The sequence below is a fragment of the Patagioenas fasciata genome, chromosome 16 (genome assembly GCF_037038585.1).
Source record: "Patagioenas fasciata isolate bPatFas1 chromosome 16, bPatFas1.hap1, whole genome shotgun sequence".
Classification (NCBI taxonomy): Eukaryota; Metazoa; Chordata; class Aves; order Columbiformes; family Columbidae; genus Patagioenas; species Patagioenas fasciata.
The window spans coordinates 6,639,144-6,657,799 of NC_092535.1; the positions used below are offsets into that span (position 1 = coordinate 6,639,144).

Genomic DNA, 18,656 nt, shown 5'->3' on the forward strand with positions numbered 1-18,656 from the left:
TTGAGAGGTGCCTTTCTGTTCTTTCTCACTTTTCAAAAAAACAAAGAGCTGCGTAGCACTATTTCTGAACATGAGTTGTTTCAGCAAGAGAAGTTCAAAGTAGGAAGCTTTATTGCATACTGATTTTTCCCTGCCTTGAGGCTCAGCTTTCAGCCTAGAGATCACACAGAGGGCCTCAATTCATTCCAGTTACAGAAGATACCAATTATTCTTACAATTAATGAGAACGCACAAGAGACTGGCAGTCAGAGCAAGGCAGTGCTTCTGCAGTTCATATACCCACCTCCAACTCTGCACCACTGCGCAGCTGCTGGCTTCAATATCTGCATTTACCACAGGTAAAAGTTACAAATCAACGTGCTGACCGAAAATCAAGTGATAATCAACACTGCCTCTCCCCATTATACAAACAGCAGCATAACAGGGCCAGTAACACCACCCACAGCAACCATGGGGCTGGAGCAGCAAGGTGCCTTCTGTCAGAAGGGACAACCGTCCCCAGGCTTTCCTTCCTCTCTCACATTCACCTACACGGTTCCTTGCGGAGCTCCTTCACATCACTGGCCTCTAGCCTGTTAGACTAATTAATCAAGAATCACAAAGTAATACAGTAGAAAATTAAGTCCTTGGCATCTGCAAAGTGTAGACTGCCACTGGGTCTATGTTCTCAGACCAGCAGCTTAATACTTAATGTAAGAGACTCCCACCCCCCCACCCACTTGGAATCCTTTGCTCAGGTTTTTTAGACGCAGAAAGAGAACGTTTGCCTCCAAATTCAGGAAAGAATCGGGTGTAACAGGAATCCAGTGGACCACCTTCTTTAAAGAGGACACAAAACCGTGTGGAAATGACTGTCTCTTCCTTGGCTGGTTTGGAATTTCTTACGTAATGTCCTTCTTTCTTGGGGGCCGGTGAATATTCCTCACCACACACTTCACCATCCATTCAATTCCCTCGTTCACTCCTTTGCTAAGGAAATAAGATAAGTAGACAAGATTAATAAAAATATAAAAACAAACTCTACGAAACAACTAAGAACAAAACCACGGCACATGTAGTCCCTAACTGAGACCCTACAGGAGCAGGTGAAGGGTTCCGCCCCAACCCTGTTTATTGGCATTACTACGCTAGTTTCTCATACACACAAATAACAGGAATCTGATTTCTTTTAACTCTGTATGTAAACTCCATCCTTTATTTTTTTGGTGTCTGTACAAGTTTCCATCCAATTTGGTTAGTCATCAACTCTGTGGAAACCTTGGGCTGAGCAAGCATCAGAATACTCAACAGTCAGCTGGTCTGAGGTTACTCTGCCTCGGTAGCCTCAGGCTACTTGTATCAGATCTTCCAATCCTGGCTCCGACTTTCTGCAATCAGCTGCACCGGGGCTGCCACGCGAGTCACCGACTCACCGCTCTGCACGGCGTCCCAACCAGGACTTCCACTATTTACTTAGGGTTTTTTTAAATGCAAACTCAAACTGAAATTTTGAAAGGGAATTCCTCACAGTTCAAACCTAGAAGTGTTTGTACAAAACCCACAACAAATGAAAAGGTTGCATTTCATAAGATTATTATCTAACACTTCTCTTCCAGTCAGTGGTTAACAATTGTTGTTGTGACCACTCAGCTGCTTAAGGGCATTTGATTCTTAGCAATGCGGACACCAGAGATTTTTCTCCTGGTTTAAGAAGCTGTTTTTATCCTTTGCAGTAGCTTGTAAAACAACACAGCTTTCTTGTTACATAGAAAAGGAGAAATCTCCAAGCTCTGGATTGCGTACAGGCAGTAACTCAGGCAGGAGTAGTTCCAGCTGTCTGGAACGGTACTTTTGACTTAGGCCAAACAGCACCTTCCACTCAAAGAACTGAAAGCACAGCCAAATTTTTGCAAGACTCGGTGTGCAATAGTGATCAAAGATAACAAGAATCGCGTGGGTTGGTCAAGGCCATGGCGTGCAGCTGTGTGCATCATAGTCTCCCAGATTTTGGTCTGTTCTAGTAATTTTATCTCAAACTACAGGCATCTCCAGTGGAAGAACACTCTTGGAGATTGTTATATTATCTACATAACAAAGCTCGTCTGTACACCAAAAAATTAAGAAAGCAAGAGCATAATTACGCCTCCATCAATGGAACGGTACTCATTTCTCTGGCAGTGGCACAAACAGCTGTATTTTCAACTGACTTCTTACATAAAAGCCAGGAGCTACAGCAAACCAAGGACTGCAAAGATCATTGTGTAAGGAGAAGGGATGACAAAGCACAAGAATCAACAGCTCCATGTGCTCTCAGCCAGCAGTACAGTTTTATCATGTTCCATAGGCAGGATTTACAGATGAAGTTCCTGACCCAGTGCAAGCCCAACGTTCACAAACAAGGATCTGTCGCTGCTGGGAGGGAAGCGCAGCTCTTTCCAGGGGCTATTAAATCCTACAGCGCTGCTCTGCAGCTGACAGTTCACCAAAACACCATCCCTCCTTGTACTCACCCAGTAAGAGCTGAGCAGGCCTGTGTCAGGCAGTCTCTCTTCCCAATTTTGTTAATGCAGTCACTAAACGCTGTCTTGATGTCAGGTATTGACAGACAAGTCTGCAAGGGAAACCAAAAAAGAGCTTGTGGTCTGTGCAACAAGAGATGGTGACGTTATTCCAAAAGGAATCCTCCCACATTCCCCCTTCCAAATCAGTGCGGATGGCACAGCGCTGTTAGGTTAAACCCCCTCACCCACTCACACAGCAAATTAACTTCTTTATGTTCCAAAACAAAGAAGATATTCTTTTTCCACTGAGAAGAGGAGAAGAGGAAGAAGAGAAAGAGAGAAGAGAAGAGAAGAGAAGAGAAGAGAAGAGAAGAGAAGAGAAGAGAAGAGAAGAGAAGAGAAGAGAAGAGAAGAGAAGAGAAGAGAAGAGAAGAGAAGAGAAGGCTGTGTTCAGGCAGTACATGCACACTCCCAACCCTCCCTGCCCCTCAAGATGTACACTTCTAAGCAGAGTCATGAAAACCAGCACAACCTGTGTGCTCTCGGGATCCTCTGTCCAACCTGCCCCATTGTCACACGCGAGTCTGTCCACGAGGACACCACAAAAGTGCATCTGTTTGCAAAGCCTTTTGAAAGGCTGCACCTGCCCGAGTCCTGGGCAGGCCCCATCCTGTCGCTGAGCCTTTGCCAATGGCCCAGGTCACGTCTCCCTCCACATGCACTTTCAGAAAACGGCTTGGATGAGATTTTTCCCCAGTTCTCAGCACATTTCTTGACATCAAAGGCACAGCTACTCTGTTGGTTTGCATTTTGCATGCAGGAGAAAATGCTGACGGCACTGAACGCAGCACATTTTCTGGTGCCTGGTGCCAGTTTGCTCTTGATCACCATCAGGTCTTGTTCTCCTGTAAGGCTGCTCAGAGATTGCTGGGAAGTGGCTTTAAAATACACAAATGCACAAACCCCACAATAAACCAGTGGATTACTTTCCTGATATAAATCACAGTGTCACCAGAAAAACTTCATACAGTTACAAACACAACAAAAGCAAACCTGCCCTACCGAGGTCTGGACTTGCATCTTCCTCCCTGAACACAGGAGACAGGTACAAGAAAAATCACCAGCCTTTAAAACCTTTCATCTCGGTGCTTGCTTTTTCTTCAGAAACCTCAGACAAACCATTTAAGTGGCCGCAAGCTGAGCTTTCTTCCTCTCTCTGCAAAGATATTTTGGGCCTTCAATGAGGCTCAGATATGTATTTTGAGCACATGTTTACTCAAATTCCAAATTGGACCCCTGTGAGTCTCGAGGATTAGTCCAAGAGGATGTTCACTCTGAAAGAACAGACTACATGCAAACAGGAATTCAGTCTTGTACAAGTCTGGACCCTAACTTAGCAGAAAGATGGAAAATAATTACACCAGCTATCCCTTTTGCAAAATACTGGTTCTGGAGAAATTAAATACAGGAAACTACTGTGGGGATGACAATGTGACAAATAAGCAGATTTCAGTGCTTATAAATAAGACAGTTTCTCAGGAAACAGCTTGAGAGGAGTTTAATGACACCCAATTCAACCGGTGCCCTTGAATCCAGACTTGTGATTTCCTACTGTGAAGGGCCTTGAACCCGTTAGTTGTGCAACTTTTGATTAATGTACTTTCTTATGACCTAAGCTGCATTTCCAACTCGCAGTTTCAATCAATGAGCTGGAAACTGTATCGAGGAATGTTACTTACTTCATTGAACCAGAACCCTAACAACTTACTTCAGGATTTCTGCCAAATGAAGAGACTGAAATTCACAAAGATCAGCTGTCATCCACAGGAAAAATAGTTAAATACATTTAAAAAAAATCAAACACTAACTTTAGAGGGAGTCAGATTGACCTTGGGAGCTGGAATTCAGACCAGTAGGTCTGGAAGATGGGCAAGAGATTACTACCAAACAGTAATTCTCTACAAGTTTGTAAAAGATGCTCCTTTAGTTTTGGTATGACGTCCACTGCCAAGTAAGAAAGGCAGGTCCAGCTGCCTCTTGGTTTAAGCCAAAGCACTAGACAGGTCTATCACCCAACAACTGTGGAGGAGGAAGAGCTGCATGCCAGTAATCTGAGCTATTTTTCATGTCATTACTCTTTTTCAGTATATGAGACTTGGCAGGAGGAAGGTTAAATCCCCATTTCGGGGAACATCTCTTTCCCCTGGGGATAGAGTTCAGTGACCAGTAGAGGGGACAGCATCACTGAATTATCAGTTCAGAGAATCCTTGTTTCAGAGCTGAAGGCGAAGCCGTTGGCTGGAAGTCCTGTCCTACAGCCGCAGACGAGGCAGATTACCCAGCACTTCGACTGGGGAGCGTCCGAGCCTCGCACGCTCAGCAGAAAATGTCAGCTGCGGCTTCCAAGTTCCCTCTTCTCCACCTCCCTGTCTGCATTATAAAATATTTGTTTATAGATGTGTTTTGTTTCTCAACCGAAACCACATAACTAAGAGCAAACTAGGGAAGCTGGACTTGTGATCACATAAACAGTGTGCAATTACAATAATAAAAGCCACAGATGACCTTTCTGGAGTGATATTATCTACCTTACGTTTCAGAGGAAACTCACACAACTTGACGAATCATTTTTCTATCTCAGCTTCCCCACCAGAATGCATCTAAGCCATCTTTGCATGAAGGGTCTTCAAGGCATAACCTAGGGAGAAATGATCTGCCTGCACAACCAAATTCCTTTTATGAAGGGCTCAGAACAGCATTACCCAAATTTAATGTCTATAATTCATGTCTATAATTAGATATTAGACATTTAATTCCCCTACACAGCAATAGTTCCTTTAAAAAAACTCAAAACAAACTCCCTCTCACAACACACATGTGATGCAGTCATTTAATTATTAAAAAGTCATCCAGTTTGGAAGTCCCTGCTAAACACAGAGCATTCTCCTGGTAAAAAAAAAAAAAATCACATACAGTATTGTCACAATATTAGAATTGGTATTTTGCAGTCTATGACTGTATTTCTTCTCCCGATACAGGCAAACACCGCTCGAGCTTGGCAGCACTGAGTGCACGCAACTTATCTGAAGGTAGCAGTGCCTATTAACAGCAGAATTCTTTTCTACAAGGAATTTAGCATCAGGGCCAAGAAATTCCTACATTTCATGCAACTTCAGACATTTCAGACATTGAGTCAGACCTTTTGTTAGCTTATTGTGAGGAATGGTAAACTTTAAAAATCTATGTCAGATGTAGGACTTACGATATATTTCACAACAAGTGTTGTGCTGGCCTCTAAAGATGGAATCAGTTTCAACCGCACATCCCAGCAAGGTTAACATACCACGTACCCTCCCGTATCATCATCCACATCAACGACAGAGGGATGCCGGGGAGAATTCTCCATGACAAGGATATGTCTGGAGATCCAGAGCAGAAAAACCTCTACCAATGATAAACCTGTAACATTTAGTTTTCTTCCAGAGGTCTTCAATTCTGCTAGATCGGTGGCAGAGAAACAGGCCTTCTAGTTTTCTAAACCTTGTGTAAGTGCCCTTGAATAATTAATGAAAAACAAGCTATAGTCCCCTTAATGTTTTGTTAATAGCATTGATGTCTCTTTGCCTGTATCCAAAATCATGCTTTAGAAATTGACCTTTAAATATAGAATTTAGGCATTTCTTAAAAATCCCTCCAGTCCATATAGTTCTGTTAATCTCTTGCCAGTTCTAAGGCTGCACAGAGGCACTGAGCCTGGGGGCTGGTCACGGACCCTCAGAAGGAGCAAGGAGTCAGTTGTAATTTTTATCTTGAAAGCCTGTTCCAAATACGTCTTTCCAGCCTTAGAAAGAAGCTCACTTGTTCAACTATTCATCTTTAGTCTGGCAAGGGTGCCACAAGAGCCGGACTTTGCAGTGTGCTCGTAACAAAACCTGCAGATACAGCCACAAGGAAAACTGGAACACCTTTCCAGGACACCTCACACAGTTTAATCCCCAATTCTACCAGCGGAGTGCAGACTGCTCCCTGCTGTACAGCTGCAGTGTTGCACGGAAAGAGGAGAGTTCATATTCTGGATTCCACAGCAAGAAGACAGTCAATTTCCCCACATACCAGAGTTCACAGCAAAGTCAGGACCATGAATTGAGAGTCCTGTCCCTTGATCTCGTGCTGATCTTTAAGTGGAACCAGATTTATTTTATTTCTATGACTAGATAATCTTACAATCATCCCAAAGAATCTGTTGTATTGTACACTGAAGCGTAACCAAATCCTTCTTTAAGGCCAAAGTGATTTCTATGGAAGTCTGAAGTATTTCCCACAAGTAAACTCACTGAGCAGGGTGTAAAGTCGAGGGGAAGCAGCTGGGAAGTCTCTGCGTACTTTGAAAGAAATCCAGTGCACAGCTGTCAAGGCTGGGACTCCAGATTCTACTGAATGTCTCTGGCTCCATCTAGAGATTAATCACCCCAACTGCAGCACCGGAATTCCAGGTACAATGCGTGGAAAGAAGGAAAATGTGGAAAATGCCACAACCACTTTAGGGACTGTCTTCCCTTTTTTCCAGGCCGGGGGAGATGAGGACTGCCCTGGATGCGCCCAAACAGTCATCCTCTCATTCTCACGAACTTGTCAAACACAAAACAAAGAGCTTTGCAGTTCTAGATATGCTAGAAAGAATTCAAATTATACTATAAAGAAAACATTTCCCTTGCCATGCATCACTGTCATTTATGGAATACTCTAGGACAAACAGAACATTTCACTGAACAGACCTTGTTATGGGAAAAGGAAGATATTGCTTCACACACAATTGTGCTCTTCCCAGGTAACAGCAGGGCAGCATAAACAAAGTGCACTAAACGGTTTTCAGATTTTTGGGTTTTTTTTTCTGAATAAACAGCAAAAAACAGATCAAGATACCAAGTCACGGTACAAACAAGACCCACGATAGCTACATAGTCTGTTCTGCTTACATAAAAGTTCAGAGCAGCTGAGATGGATGCACATGTAGTAAGTTCACTTAGGCCACTGGAAAAGGGTTGGAGGAGAAAGGAAAAAAATAAAACTAAACTGAAAGCAAATATTTTCAGCAGTGGGAAAGTGTCACACGATCACTCCAGGAACGTGAAACAAATATAACGCGAACGCAGAGCTCACCTTTCCGAGGGTTATTTGCTCACTTAAGAACTAAACCTGTGATAATCTTACCTCTACATCCTGCTTGTTGGCTAACACCAGAATGGGAACGCCCTCCAGAGCCTCGCTGGTGATCATCTTCTCTAGAAAGCACAGGAACAAAAGCAGAGAGGTTCAGCCAGTTCTGGATGATAAAGTTGTGCAAATGCCTGACACAGACTACCTAGACACACTGATGAAGCAAGAGGCTCCTTCTTGCATTACAGTTTCATTTGATACAACCTCTTAGGTCTATTTTCTTCACAGAATTTTTTCCAGATCAAACTCCAAACATTATTTTGATCAACGAGTATGTTACTAAGAATTAACAAGGTGATAAGTAAAGAACAGGGAATAAAAATCCCAAAATAATTAGCATAAGCACAAAAATAGATTCAGGGCCATTTTAGGCAACAAAAGTGAGTCCTGTGTCTCAGACAGGACGACAGATTCCAACAAAAAAGCATAAAAGCACAACAGATGTATCATCAAGAGGCCACTCAGCTTCCTTCAAGGACACAGGAACAGACACAACAGTAGTGAGGGAATTGTGCCACGAAATATCACAAAAACCCCAGACAGGTAAAACACAACAGACTCACCAAAAGCTCTTTTAGATTCTGAGAGCCTCTCCTCGTCAGTGGAGTCAATAACATAGATCACCCCATGAGATTCAGCGTAATACTGAAAGGAAACCACAGATATCAGTGTATCTGTCCGCTAGGACCATTTGTTCCTCTTCCTGTTGTTTTTTTTTTGGTGTTTTTTTTTTTGTTTGTTTGTTTGTTTTTTTTTTTTATATTGAGTAAAACTTTGATACACATGGAAGAGATCAACCAGTTAGAGCCAGCGGTTTCCACAGTCTATGTCTGAGGAGAGCGGTGGCACACAAAGCATTGGCTGTTCTGTTTGCAGGCCTATTGCATGCAACAGTGGAAAAAGCTGCTCTGTCCCTGCAAAAAGCTTCTCTCTATTGGCACAACCTTCAGATACGGGTTGGTAATTGCTGTCTATAAACAACAACGCAAATATTAAGCATTATCTTTGCTAATCTTGCACAGATATAGTTGAATCTCTGGAAAAGCACTGATGCTAAACACTGGGGTTACCAGTAAACCTGTAAAATCTCTAAATTATCACACTGCTTCGATTGTAAAAGAGACAAAAACATTTCTAAAAGAAAAAAAAATACATCTCCAACCTTGTCCCAGAGAGACTGCAGCTCCTCCTGCCCACCAAGATCCCAGAACATCAGCCGAGCTTTGCCAACGTCAATAGTACCAACTACAGAGAACGAAGAAAAGACAACCCCCTGAAAACTAAGGGTGTTTGTTAAAGCACAAACACCTGCACACTCCCCTAACAAATCTGGGGTACGAGAGTTTTCTAGAGGAACAAATCACACGCAGTGGCTACCTTCAACAACAGAAGTGACCACTACTATCAGTTGTGTCAGTGCAATAATATCAGAATCAGGCCAATGAATGAACGCCGGTGAAATTTAGCATAACCTCTGAACACAGCACTGAAATGGGACACATGGTTTTTCAAGACTTTGTGGTTTTTTTCATTATAAGCTAAGAAAACTAATTTTATTCTCTTACAAAGAGACACGGGGAGTTGGGAGATATGATTTCTACTTCTAGGAAGTATTTTACCTCTGTCAATTCTTGAATATTTCAAACAAGAACCATCTGCTGTCTAACTGCAGGAAAGCTGAAAAAAATCCCAATCAGATTTACTTACTGTTTAAGCCTACAGTGGTTGTGATTTTGGACAAACTCATCCCTTTGTAGTTCTTGTTAAATCGAGTTTTAGTTTGTTCAAGGAAGGTCTGAAAAGGAACAAGAAAAAGTATTTACTCTTGAATATTTTAGTGACTGGGGCAATCCTAACCCAAACCAGCCTTTTCATGTCTGCAAAATTTCGCTCCAAGAGATTCTACCCAAACCTTGAAAACAAACCACACTTCTTGTTCCTTATTTTAGCAAGGAAAGAAGGGCTCACAGGCGATTATGGGATTACCCAAGCCTTGGCTCCATCCCTGAAAGCTTCTGCTAAATTTAACTACACGGGAAAAGTTGATTCTTTGGTGTGACATCACTAAACTAACTCCCAATACAGCCAAAGAAAGGTTGACCCTTTGGAAGTTTTTCTCTCTGTAGGGTGTTTAGAATTGAGTGTGTCCTCTACGCAACTGGCAATAAACAGCACTTACGGTTTTACCAGCATTGTCCAAGCCAAGGATCAAGATGCAGTACTCATCCCTCTGGAACATGTATTTATAGAGCCCAGACAGCAGAGTATACATCCTGCTCCTGCAACAAGTACCAGGAAATCATTAACAAACAGGTCATTTCCAAAAGCCTCTCATTGCACAACACAAGTTTTTCCCAATGCCAGATAAATAAGTGACGTTGTTCTTTTATCAGTAACTCTCACACTTAGGCAATCCAAGGACAAATCACAGATATAAGAGGGATCATGTAAATAGCTCAAGATCAAATTTTCAAATGCATACAAGGGAGGGATTATCTTCCAAAGAGCTTAACCTCTGGTTCCTGCACGAAGCGTCCACCACAAACTCAACCCGCATTTGAAAACGACCCTGTCTGCTCTGGGGCTTACAGGAGATCTAAAGAAGAGCTTGGATGCCTGTTGTGGCATGTTAGATGCACAGAAAATGAAGCCAACTTCACACAAATACTCAGAATGGCTATTTTGGGCAAGATTGTACAGGTCAGTCCTCTCCTCCTTGTTCCTGACCCATTTGACAGTATCGTGGGATCTTTAACGGTTGAACTGAGTGCAGCACATCCTAAAGGGGCACAAACACTCCAAACTATCCTAATTTAAGCCTGATCTAGCAACAGTCTTCTGTTAGGGTATCCACCACGCAAGTCTTTTGTCATCTTAAAATGCCATGAAGACATGGCAGGTAAGTTAACAAGCCAAAAGTGTAAGACAAAGCGACACCAACAACCGCAGAAGCTGACGTGCTTTTTATTGTTGGATTTGCACAAACAGGGCAGAGAAGATTTGCTGGGATGCAGGAAGCATCGGTACCAAGTCCCCCAGCTGACTCACAGAACATTGCCACAACACTTCTGTTTAAATACAGACACAGGGAACCTCAAGGCGAAACACCCCCTTGGAAGTCAAATAACATTGCCTGAAGGGAAGAAAAAACAAAAAAAATGTTCCAGACCAGAAGCAAGCGGTTCCTGAGGTTGGAGAACAGCGGGAGTGAGGACAGGGCAGCTCAGGGCACAGGTACCGGGGACGGGACCTCGCACCCCGGCCCTTAGGGGCCGCAGCCCCACGCCGCCCCCGGGAGGCTCCGAGGCCGTGGGCTGGGGACAAATCCCCCAGTCCGCTCCCGTTTCGGGCCGGCAAGTGACCCCAGGCGTGCTCAACCGCCGGTCCGCTCCCCTGGAACCGGGACCCCTCATTCCGTTCCCTGCCACAGCCTGACAGGGAAACCGGCCCTCAGCGCCATTTCCCCTCACGGCCTAGAGCCACGTCCCGGGCCCGCGGCGCCTCGCAGGCCCAACCCAAGCCCAGCCGTGCCCTACGGGCCCCGCCGCGGCCCCTGCCGTCTCCCGAGCGCGGAAAGCGGTGGACAGAACCCGCAACCCGCGATTCCTCACCAGGAACCGGAGACACCTCCCGTCACCCAGCGCCTCGCCGCTCCCCGGCCGCACCGGCCGCCCCTCGCGCGGCGCTCTGGGAAACGTAGTTCCGGTGCCGCCGCGGGGGCGCGGCGGGCAGGGCCAATGGACTACAAGTCCCAGGATGCTCAGCGCAAGGAGATCACGCCTGCGCAGGCGCAGTAGGGGTGGGGAGTCTCGCTGCCGAAGTAGCGTAACGCGTTGGCTGGAGAAGCCGGAAGCGGGAGTGCGGGAAGCCGGAAGTTGATGGGGTGTCATGGCGGCGGCACACTAGAGAAGGGGGAGCTGAGGGTTGAGCAGGGTGGCTGAGGCAGGGACGGGTAGGGAGTTTACTGCTGGCCCCGAGGTGGAAGGATCGCGCCGTGAGTGCCTGGGCTGAGGGAGGAGTGGTGCCGTGTGTGGGCCCGGGGGATTCGAGCGGGCGCCGTGGCTGGGGAGGGCAGGGCCCGGCCCGGCCCGGCCTCTCCCCGTTCTCTCCCATCGCCTTTCGCCGCCTGTTCGCTGCAGGAGCATCGCCTGGTCTCTCCCGAGGGAAGTAGCGGGACGGCGGGGTAGATGGTAGCTCCTGCGGACAAGGGCTAGTTGTCCAAAAAGGTGCTCGTCTTAAGTAAACACTTTGAATGTGTTCTGAGTTCCCGGGCAGGACGCAGTTGAACAGCCCTTTGTTTTGCCCATGATGGATGAAGAGAGCCTGGAAGCCGCCATCCAGACCTACAACGCGCAGTTGCAGCAGGTGGAGCTGGCGCTGGGGGCTGGCCTGGACCCCTCGCAGCAGTCGGACTTGATTCAGTTGCAGGAGGATTTAAAGCAGCTGATAGAACTGACCGAGTCCAGCCTGGTGTCTGTTAAAAAGAGCAGACTCCTGGCTACTTTAGATCCAAATGCCTCCTCCTCCTCCCTAGCAGGTCTGGAGTCGGGCACCACCCCAGACAGTTCTGCCCAAGATGAGGAATATGCGGCTTTTAAGGAAGCGATTGCTGAGCTGGGAACTGATGAGAAACCTTCTGCTAATAACGATGTGATATCTAAAAAAGATGATGATGAAACTGATGACAAATGTGAGTCAAAGTACAATGAAGAGGAGGAGGATCCTGACAGAGAGGAGGAGGAGGAGGAACTGGGCGGAATGAAGGTGAAAGCCCCTTACTACAGTTCGTGGGGGACCCTGGAGTACCATAACGCCATGATCGTGGGGATGGAGGAGCTGGAGGACGGCAGCGCGGGGGTCCGAGTGCTGTATCTCTACCCCACTCACAAGTCTCTCAAGCCGTGTCCTTTCTTCCTGGATGACAAGTGCAGATTTAAAGAGAACTGTCGGTAAAAGAGAAACACGGGTGGGAGGGGGCTTGTGGCTGTCCTGTAGATAAAAGCCTCATTCAAAGGGATAAAGCTCCTCTGAAAGTGCCGTGTTTGGCCTTTGTACCAAATGACATTTTGCCTTTATGTTTTTAGAACATGTTGTGGGAAGTGGTGGTGGTGGTTTGGCTCTTTTATGTAGATTAAATGGAAAAACCCATGGGGAAAGTTAGAGCAGTTTTACATAATCAGTTGAATTACTAAATTAATTACTATTTTAAAATAAACCAGCAAAGCTCCTCTGTCAATAGCGCACACATTCCGGTTGCACAGAGGTTGTAGAGTCTCAATCTTCGAAGATCTTTAGAACTTCACTAGATAAAGCCCTTGAGCAACTGGATCAGTATTTGAAGGTGGTTTCACTTGGGGCAGGAGGTTGGACCAGGGACCTGCGTGTCTGTACAATCTGGTTTATCTCAAAGGATCTGTGAGACTTTTTACTGGATGTGTCACTGGCAAGGAAAGCTTAATTTTCTGCAGTGGGATGCGTACTTTGTTACATGGCTTAACTAATACGTTTAAGATTAAAAATTAATAACTTGTGTGATGAAAATACAGTAAAACTTCCATAATTACTGGTGAAGATTCACCACTGCTGACAACTTGTTGGCATTTCCTTTAAGGAGAGAAGGAATTTTTATTTAAAACTTTTTATTCAAAGGAGATAACTCCTCTCCCGCCTCCCCCGGCAGGTTTTCGCACGGCCAGGTGGTCGCTGTGGAGGAACTTCAGCCGTTCCAGGAGCCCGACCTGAGCGCGCTGGGCGTGGGCTCAGCCTGCCTGGCCAAGCACAGCGACGGGATCTGGTACACGGCAAAAATAACCGGTGAGTTGTGCCGGGTGCGCTTTTCCGGGATTCTGGGAGGACAGTGAAGTGAATATAAAGCTCAACTATTTTTGTTTTAAAAACGTTGACTATGTAACTGCATCCCTAAACTGAAAATCTTGATGTAGCTGAGAAAATGCTCTGATTTTCCTTGGGCTTGGGAAGAGAATAGGCTGGGAAATAGGAGAGTGTTTGACAAAAAGGAGATGGAAGAGCAGGAACATGGAAAGGAAGTGGCAACATTAACTGCACTGATAGGGAAGAGGCAGGTGTTGCAGGAATTCACATACATATTAGGTTAGGATCGCAATAATCTGCTCTTTTTTAAACAAAAGGTGGGGAGGTGACTGCTGGTACAGCCTTCCCTTTGTCCTGGAGAGTGAGGGTTTAATCTCTTGTCTTTCTTTGACTATTCTTAGGTCAGAGAGGAACAAGTCTTAACTTCATTTTTAGAAATCAACCTCTAAGTGTCAACACAGGCATTGTGGAAATAGGTTTTCATTGCAGTGGGTGCGTTTCCCTCCCAGACAGAAATCTAAAGCACAAAATAGAACCAGAAGTTTTTAAAACACACATTCCTTGGGCCTTTCCCCTCTCTCCTGTCAATTGCACTGGAGCAAACTCAGCTTTAGAAAGCCCTTGACTGGTTGCATACTGGAACCTTACTGGAGCCTTACTGGAGCTCTCATCCTCGCTTGTCCTTCCATAGACATCGACAGTGGTTACTACACGGTGAAGTTTGATTCCCTGCTGCTCAAGGAAGCCGTGGTGGAAGGAGACAGCATCATTCCCCCGCTGCGCAGCGACGACGGTGCTGAGTCTGCCGAGTCTGATGAGGACAGCGTCGATGATTCGGGTTACGCTAAAGGTGAGAGTGGGGATGGTGTGAGCGAACGCAACTTGTGATCCGGGTCTGGGACCTACTGAGTTGCCCTCCTGGGGCTTTCACTGTGAGTGTCTCACCCCTGATTGAAGAGCAGCTCAGCTCTGTGTGTCTTCCTGAAAGATGGAGAATGGTAATTAGCTCTTGTGTTGCAATTGCAAACGAAAATATTTGTTTTATGCAAATTACCGGGCTGATGAAGGTTGGAGGTTTCCATGGAACACCCAACTCAAGCAAGAAGAGGGCGTGATGTTTTAGAGCCAAGTTCCAAGCTCTGAGGCAGTTTCTTATGTGACTGACTGAGCTAATGAATGAGTTGGGAGATTTCCTCGTCTCCAGGAGCAACATGTAGCTTCACAAGAGTGTGAGACCCCAGGAACTGTGAGCATTTGGGCCTTGATGGGGTCACAGGAACCACTGTGCCCTGTTTCACTACTGAAAGGTGACACAGAGCCCTGGTGACTTCTTTGGCACAAACAACACTGTCCCTGTGCTAGTGCCACAGTTACGTCACAGGGACAAAGTTGTGTCCTAGAGCTCTTTAATTTAACCTAATAGAGATCATTGGATTCTAATAACACAAAATTAGTACGGTGGCCTAGAGGAGCCTCATACCAGAGACATGAGCTGGAAGCACATAAATCCTGCCTGCCACAGTGCCAGACTTTACGCTGATGACACATGTTGGTCTGTGTGACCATCCGAGAAGAAAGAAAAGGAACTGTAAAAACTTCTGGATGATTCTGACTGGAACTAGGACGTGGAATGTGCATTAAATCAAGGGAAGTCTCTCACTGTGCAACTCACTGTGCAGTCTTTGTAAAAGGTGACAGCTCAGTGGAGCCAAGGATGGGTGGAGGAGCTGCTGAAGGATTTTAGGGTGGGGGACACATATTGTTCTGCCTCATGTGGAGTGTTCATGCTCTGTGGGTGCCCCAGATGAAGGTTTTATGTAGCAGCTTTGTTTCTGTGTTTCACTGGTTCTTCTCTTCTGTGCCACAGTGATAGATTCGGGAGTTCCAGAGAACGGGGAATGGACCCCCCCGTGCAGCTCCTCTTTCGGGGGCTGGGAAGCCCATACTCGCGGTATCGGCTCCAAACTCCTCGTTCGAATGGGATACGAGTTTGGGAAAGGTAAGGGGAGAAGGTGACCTGGTGGTATGAGGGCCTAGCTGCCTTGTCACCTCCATCTGGTGATGGACCCTGCAGCTGGTTAAGGAAATGGAGATTTTTAGAGGAAGCTAAACCTTTTATTTGCTGAAGAGCCTGTTTGATAAGGCTCAAGCTGTGTGATGGATCTCACTTGCCTGGAAGTGATTGAAAGAGTGAAGGTTTATGGTTGGACTTGATGATCTTGAGGGTCTCTTACAACCAAAATGACTCTATGAAGGAATAGCTGCTTAATCGAAGTATGGGCATATGTGTGCACCAGGCCCTGTCTGGTAGTACTGGAGGCATTTGGAACCGTGGTCAAGTTCATGATTAAAGCCATGAGAACTCTCCTTTGAGATGTTCAAAGGCTTCAGGTAGAAGGGAACTGATCTCTAAAGCTTCTGATGTCTGTGTCAAAGCATATCCTGGCTCTAGATGCAGACTTCAAAGCCTGCTGAACCAGCTTCTCACTGCTCAAGTTGTACAGAGCCTTGGGGGCTGTGGGAGGCCAACTGCATTTGTCTTGGGTTCTCCCAGAGGAACCAAACCAGTTTTAAGAAGAACCTGGCTCGAGAAGCTGAGAATGTGAGGCTGAGCCTGGTTTCACAGAAACCGGCCTGACAGATGGCTTCAGGCTTTTCATCCCAGATCTTCTGCTCTGGAAGGTTCCTGTCCCAGCACCCGCATCCACTGTGCTGGGGCCTCTGCTGTTCCCCTCGACTGGGGTGGTGGTTACAGCCTTTTGGACCTCAAAAGCCGTTTTGTTGTGAGCTTGTGACTGTCAGCGTGAGCTTGTGGTGGGAGGTGACCCCAGAGGGGATGTCCTCGCTTGTGGTAATTGCGTGCTGTCTCTCAGGGTTAGGGAAGAATTGCGACGGCCGAGTGGAGCCGGTGCAGGCCGTGGTGCTTCCTCGAGGGAAATCCCTCGACCAGTGCGCTGAGGTGCTGCAGAAGAAGAAACTGGGGAAGCTGGAGCCAGGCAAATCGGGGAAACGCCGAGCAAAGGGAAACGGCTCCGGACGGTCCCCTGCAGGTGGCCGTAAGCCTCCCCGCAACGTGTTTGACTTTTTGAATGAGAAACTGCGAGGGAAGAGCGCTGGGGAGAAGGCTGGAGGGACAGCACTGCCTGTGAGGAGCAGCAAAGAGATCTACCGCGCCAGCAAGAGCAGCAGGAAGGCCCTGAGCGTCCGCCTCCTCCAGACAGCGGAGAAGATCGAACAAACGCAGAGGGATATCATAGGGATCCAGCAGGCCCTGGAACGCAACTTTGGACGGTAGGAAAACATTCTTCTTGGGGGCTGCAGGATGAGCTTCTGGGAGGGGGTGGGCTTGAAATCAGGGGGAAGAGGAACAATTGGAACATATCTGGATGAGATGGAAGGGGAAAGAAGGAGAGAGACCTTAGCAAATGCTGCGGACCAGCGTGGACCCTGGCTGACATATCTGGGGTCCATTGACTGGAATTGAGGCTGTGGCGAAGAGAGGAGCTCTCTGAGGGAAGGTTCTGGAACCCTTGTTTACCTGTCTCTGCAGCGCTGCTGTCGAGCATCCCAGCAGGGCATTTTCTCACCCAGGTTGTGCTGAGCATCAAGTTCCTCCTGGCTTTCAGGAGATCGCTTGCACTGATCCCACAGGAAAGGGCAAACCTTCCTGAGATGCCGACAAGCCTTTGATCTCAACCATGCACGATGACGTTGCTGTGGTGCTTTTTGCTTCCAGACACAGCGTTGCTGCAGCTCGGCTGGAGGAGAAGCTGGCGAATGCACACAAGCAGCTGGGGCAGCTGCAGGCGCAGGAGGCCAGTCTGCAGCGGGAGCAGGAGAAAGCTGACACGCACAAGAAGATGACGGAGTTCTGATCTCTGAGGAAAGCGTTTGACCACGAGGATGGTCCATGTAGCTGTGGCCTTGGAGCCTGGCTGAGACATCCTGCTCCTCTGGGTGCCTCAGGCTGCCCAGCCTGAAAACTGGGCTGAAAAGCAGCAGTTTCTAAAAGGAGGTGGTTCTGAGCTCTGCGGGGAGGAGCACACAGCCACCCAGCCTGAAAGTGTTCAGTGAGCGTGGGCCTTGTGGAAGGACCAGCTCCAAGAAATAGGATTCTCTGCTCTCTCGCACACTTCTTCCCTGTGTTACCGCTGCTGTGGCACCTCCATCCTGAGCACGTAGCTACTCGGGTGGTACCACCAGTGTTACAAACTAGCTGGGGGGCTCCCAGTGCCTCACATCCTGCCGGCACCTGTGGCTTGTGTTTGCCACCAACTGCCATTGCAGGTGAGGCAGAGTCTCCAGCACATCTCAACGAAGCAGAAAAGGCTCATGCTGGGTAAAAACAACAAAGGCAAATTGCTTCAGGTGCTCTCTGCCTTCTGTTTTTGCTGTGGGGTTTATCTGAGAACTCCATTTTTTGGGGGAGCGGTTCCTTGTAGCCCTAAAATAGGCAGAAAACGGGCAGCGTGGAGGTGGGTGTAAGCGGCCTCAAGCATCCGATTTCCTCACTTTGACTGTCAGAGCATCCCCAGGATGTGCTGAAGCCCAGCTTGTTGGTATGGGAAGCTGCGCGATGCTGTGAGTGCCAAAGGTGGGGGAATAAGCAGAGTAGCAGATTCTCAAACCTCCTGGCCAGGAGCAACCGCACAGGGAACCTGGTCATTTTTGCCATCGTTATGCGAGTGTTTCTGCCCTGGGTGGCTCACTGAACACAGGTCCTTTGATTCAAAATCCTCAGGACGCAGATGCAGGTGAGAGTTGCCTCCGATGGGTGCAGAGCTGGGGTCTGTGTGTGCAGTCCCTCCCTGCAGAAATCCAGGCTTTGCTGGCAGCAGCAAGTGCCGTTCCTTGCGGTGGGACAGTCCTTGGCCAGGAGGGATGGCTTCTCCCTGAGGGTAAATTCTGCGTTGGTGGCAGCCAGTCCTTGCCCCAGAGGAGGTGGTGGTTTCGTCAGACTCTGGTTCTGGTTGGACTTGTGTATTGTAGGTACTTTTTAAAAAGAAAAAATCGTTTGCAATTTCATGCCAGTATCTTAAAGACACATATTTTTCTTTATCTAAGAAATCAATTTCCTTTTATTCTGTGAGTCATTTTTCTAATGAAAGTTTTGCTCCTCTGGTGCCG

General features: G+C 47.0%; 2 protein-coding genes across 3 annotated transcripts; one reads left to right on the top strand and one right to left on the bottom strand.

Moving 5' to 3' along the window:
• Positions 1–93: 93 nt before the first annotated feature.
• ARFRP1 (ARF related protein 1) lies at positions 94–11,415 on the bottom strand. Its single transcript, XM_065849899.2, has 8 exons — positions 11,309–11,415; positions 9,877–9,976; positions 9,405–9,492; positions 8,860–8,942; positions 8,261–8,342; positions 7,692–7,762; positions 2,490–2,590; positions 94–969 (listed from the first exon to the last, which is right to left on the bottom strand). The coding sequence occupies exons 2-8, from the start codon at positions 9,967–9,969 to the stop codon at positions 882–884; spliced, it is 606 nt and encodes a 201-aa protein (XP_065705971.1). The 5' UTR covers positions 9,970–9,976; positions 11,309–11,415; the 3' UTR covers positions 94–881.
• ZGPAT (zinc finger CCCH-type and G-patch domain containing) lies at positions 10,171–18,656 on the top strand. Of its 2 annotated transcripts, XM_071815434.1 has the most exons (7): positions 10,171–10,397; positions 10,686–12,646; positions 13,378–13,511; positions 14,221–14,379; positions 15,397–15,528; positions 16,403–16,820; positions 17,266–18,656. In XM_071815434.1, exons 2-7 carry the CDS (start codon positions 12,003–12,005, stop codon positions 17,402–17,404), a joined length of 1,626 nt encoding a protein of 541 aa, XP_071671535.1. In that variant the 5' UTR covers positions 10,171–10,397; positions 10,686–12,002; the 3' UTR covers positions 17,405–18,656. The 2 variants fall into 2 exon arrangements, with proteins under 2 accessions (XP_071671535.1, XP_065706105.1); XM_065850033.2 differs by lacking the exon at positions 10,171–10,397 and having other exon boundaries at positions 10,645–12,646.

Excerpts from the sequence above, each read along its gene's own strand:
- ARFRP1 (XM_065849899.2), bottom strand. The coding sequence starts at position 9,969 with ATGTATACTCTGCTGTCTGGGCTCTATAAATACATGTTCCAGAGGGAT. Across the intron at positions 8,943-9,404 it reads AACCACTGTAGGCTTAAACA|TTGGTACTATTGACGTTGGC; the intron begins GTAAGTAAATCT and ends CGTTCTCTGTAG. Across the intron at positions 8,343-8,859 it reads TGCAGTCTCTCTGGGACAAG|TATTACGCTGAATCTCATGG; the intron begins GTTGGAGATGTA and ends GTTTCCTTTCAG.
- ZGPAT (XM_071815434.1), top strand. The coding sequence starts at position 12,003 with ATGATGGATGAAGAGAGCCTGGAAGCCGCCATCCAGACCTACAACGCG. Across the intron at positions 12,647-13,377 it reads AGATTTAAAGAGAACTGTCG|GTTTTCGCACGGCCAGGTGG; the intron begins GTAAAAGAGAAA and ends CTCCCCCGGCAG. Across the intron at positions 15,529-16,402 it reads GGGATACGAGTTTGGGAAAG|GGTTAGGGAAGAATTGCGAC; the intron begins GTAAGGGGAGAA and ends GCTGTCTCTCAG.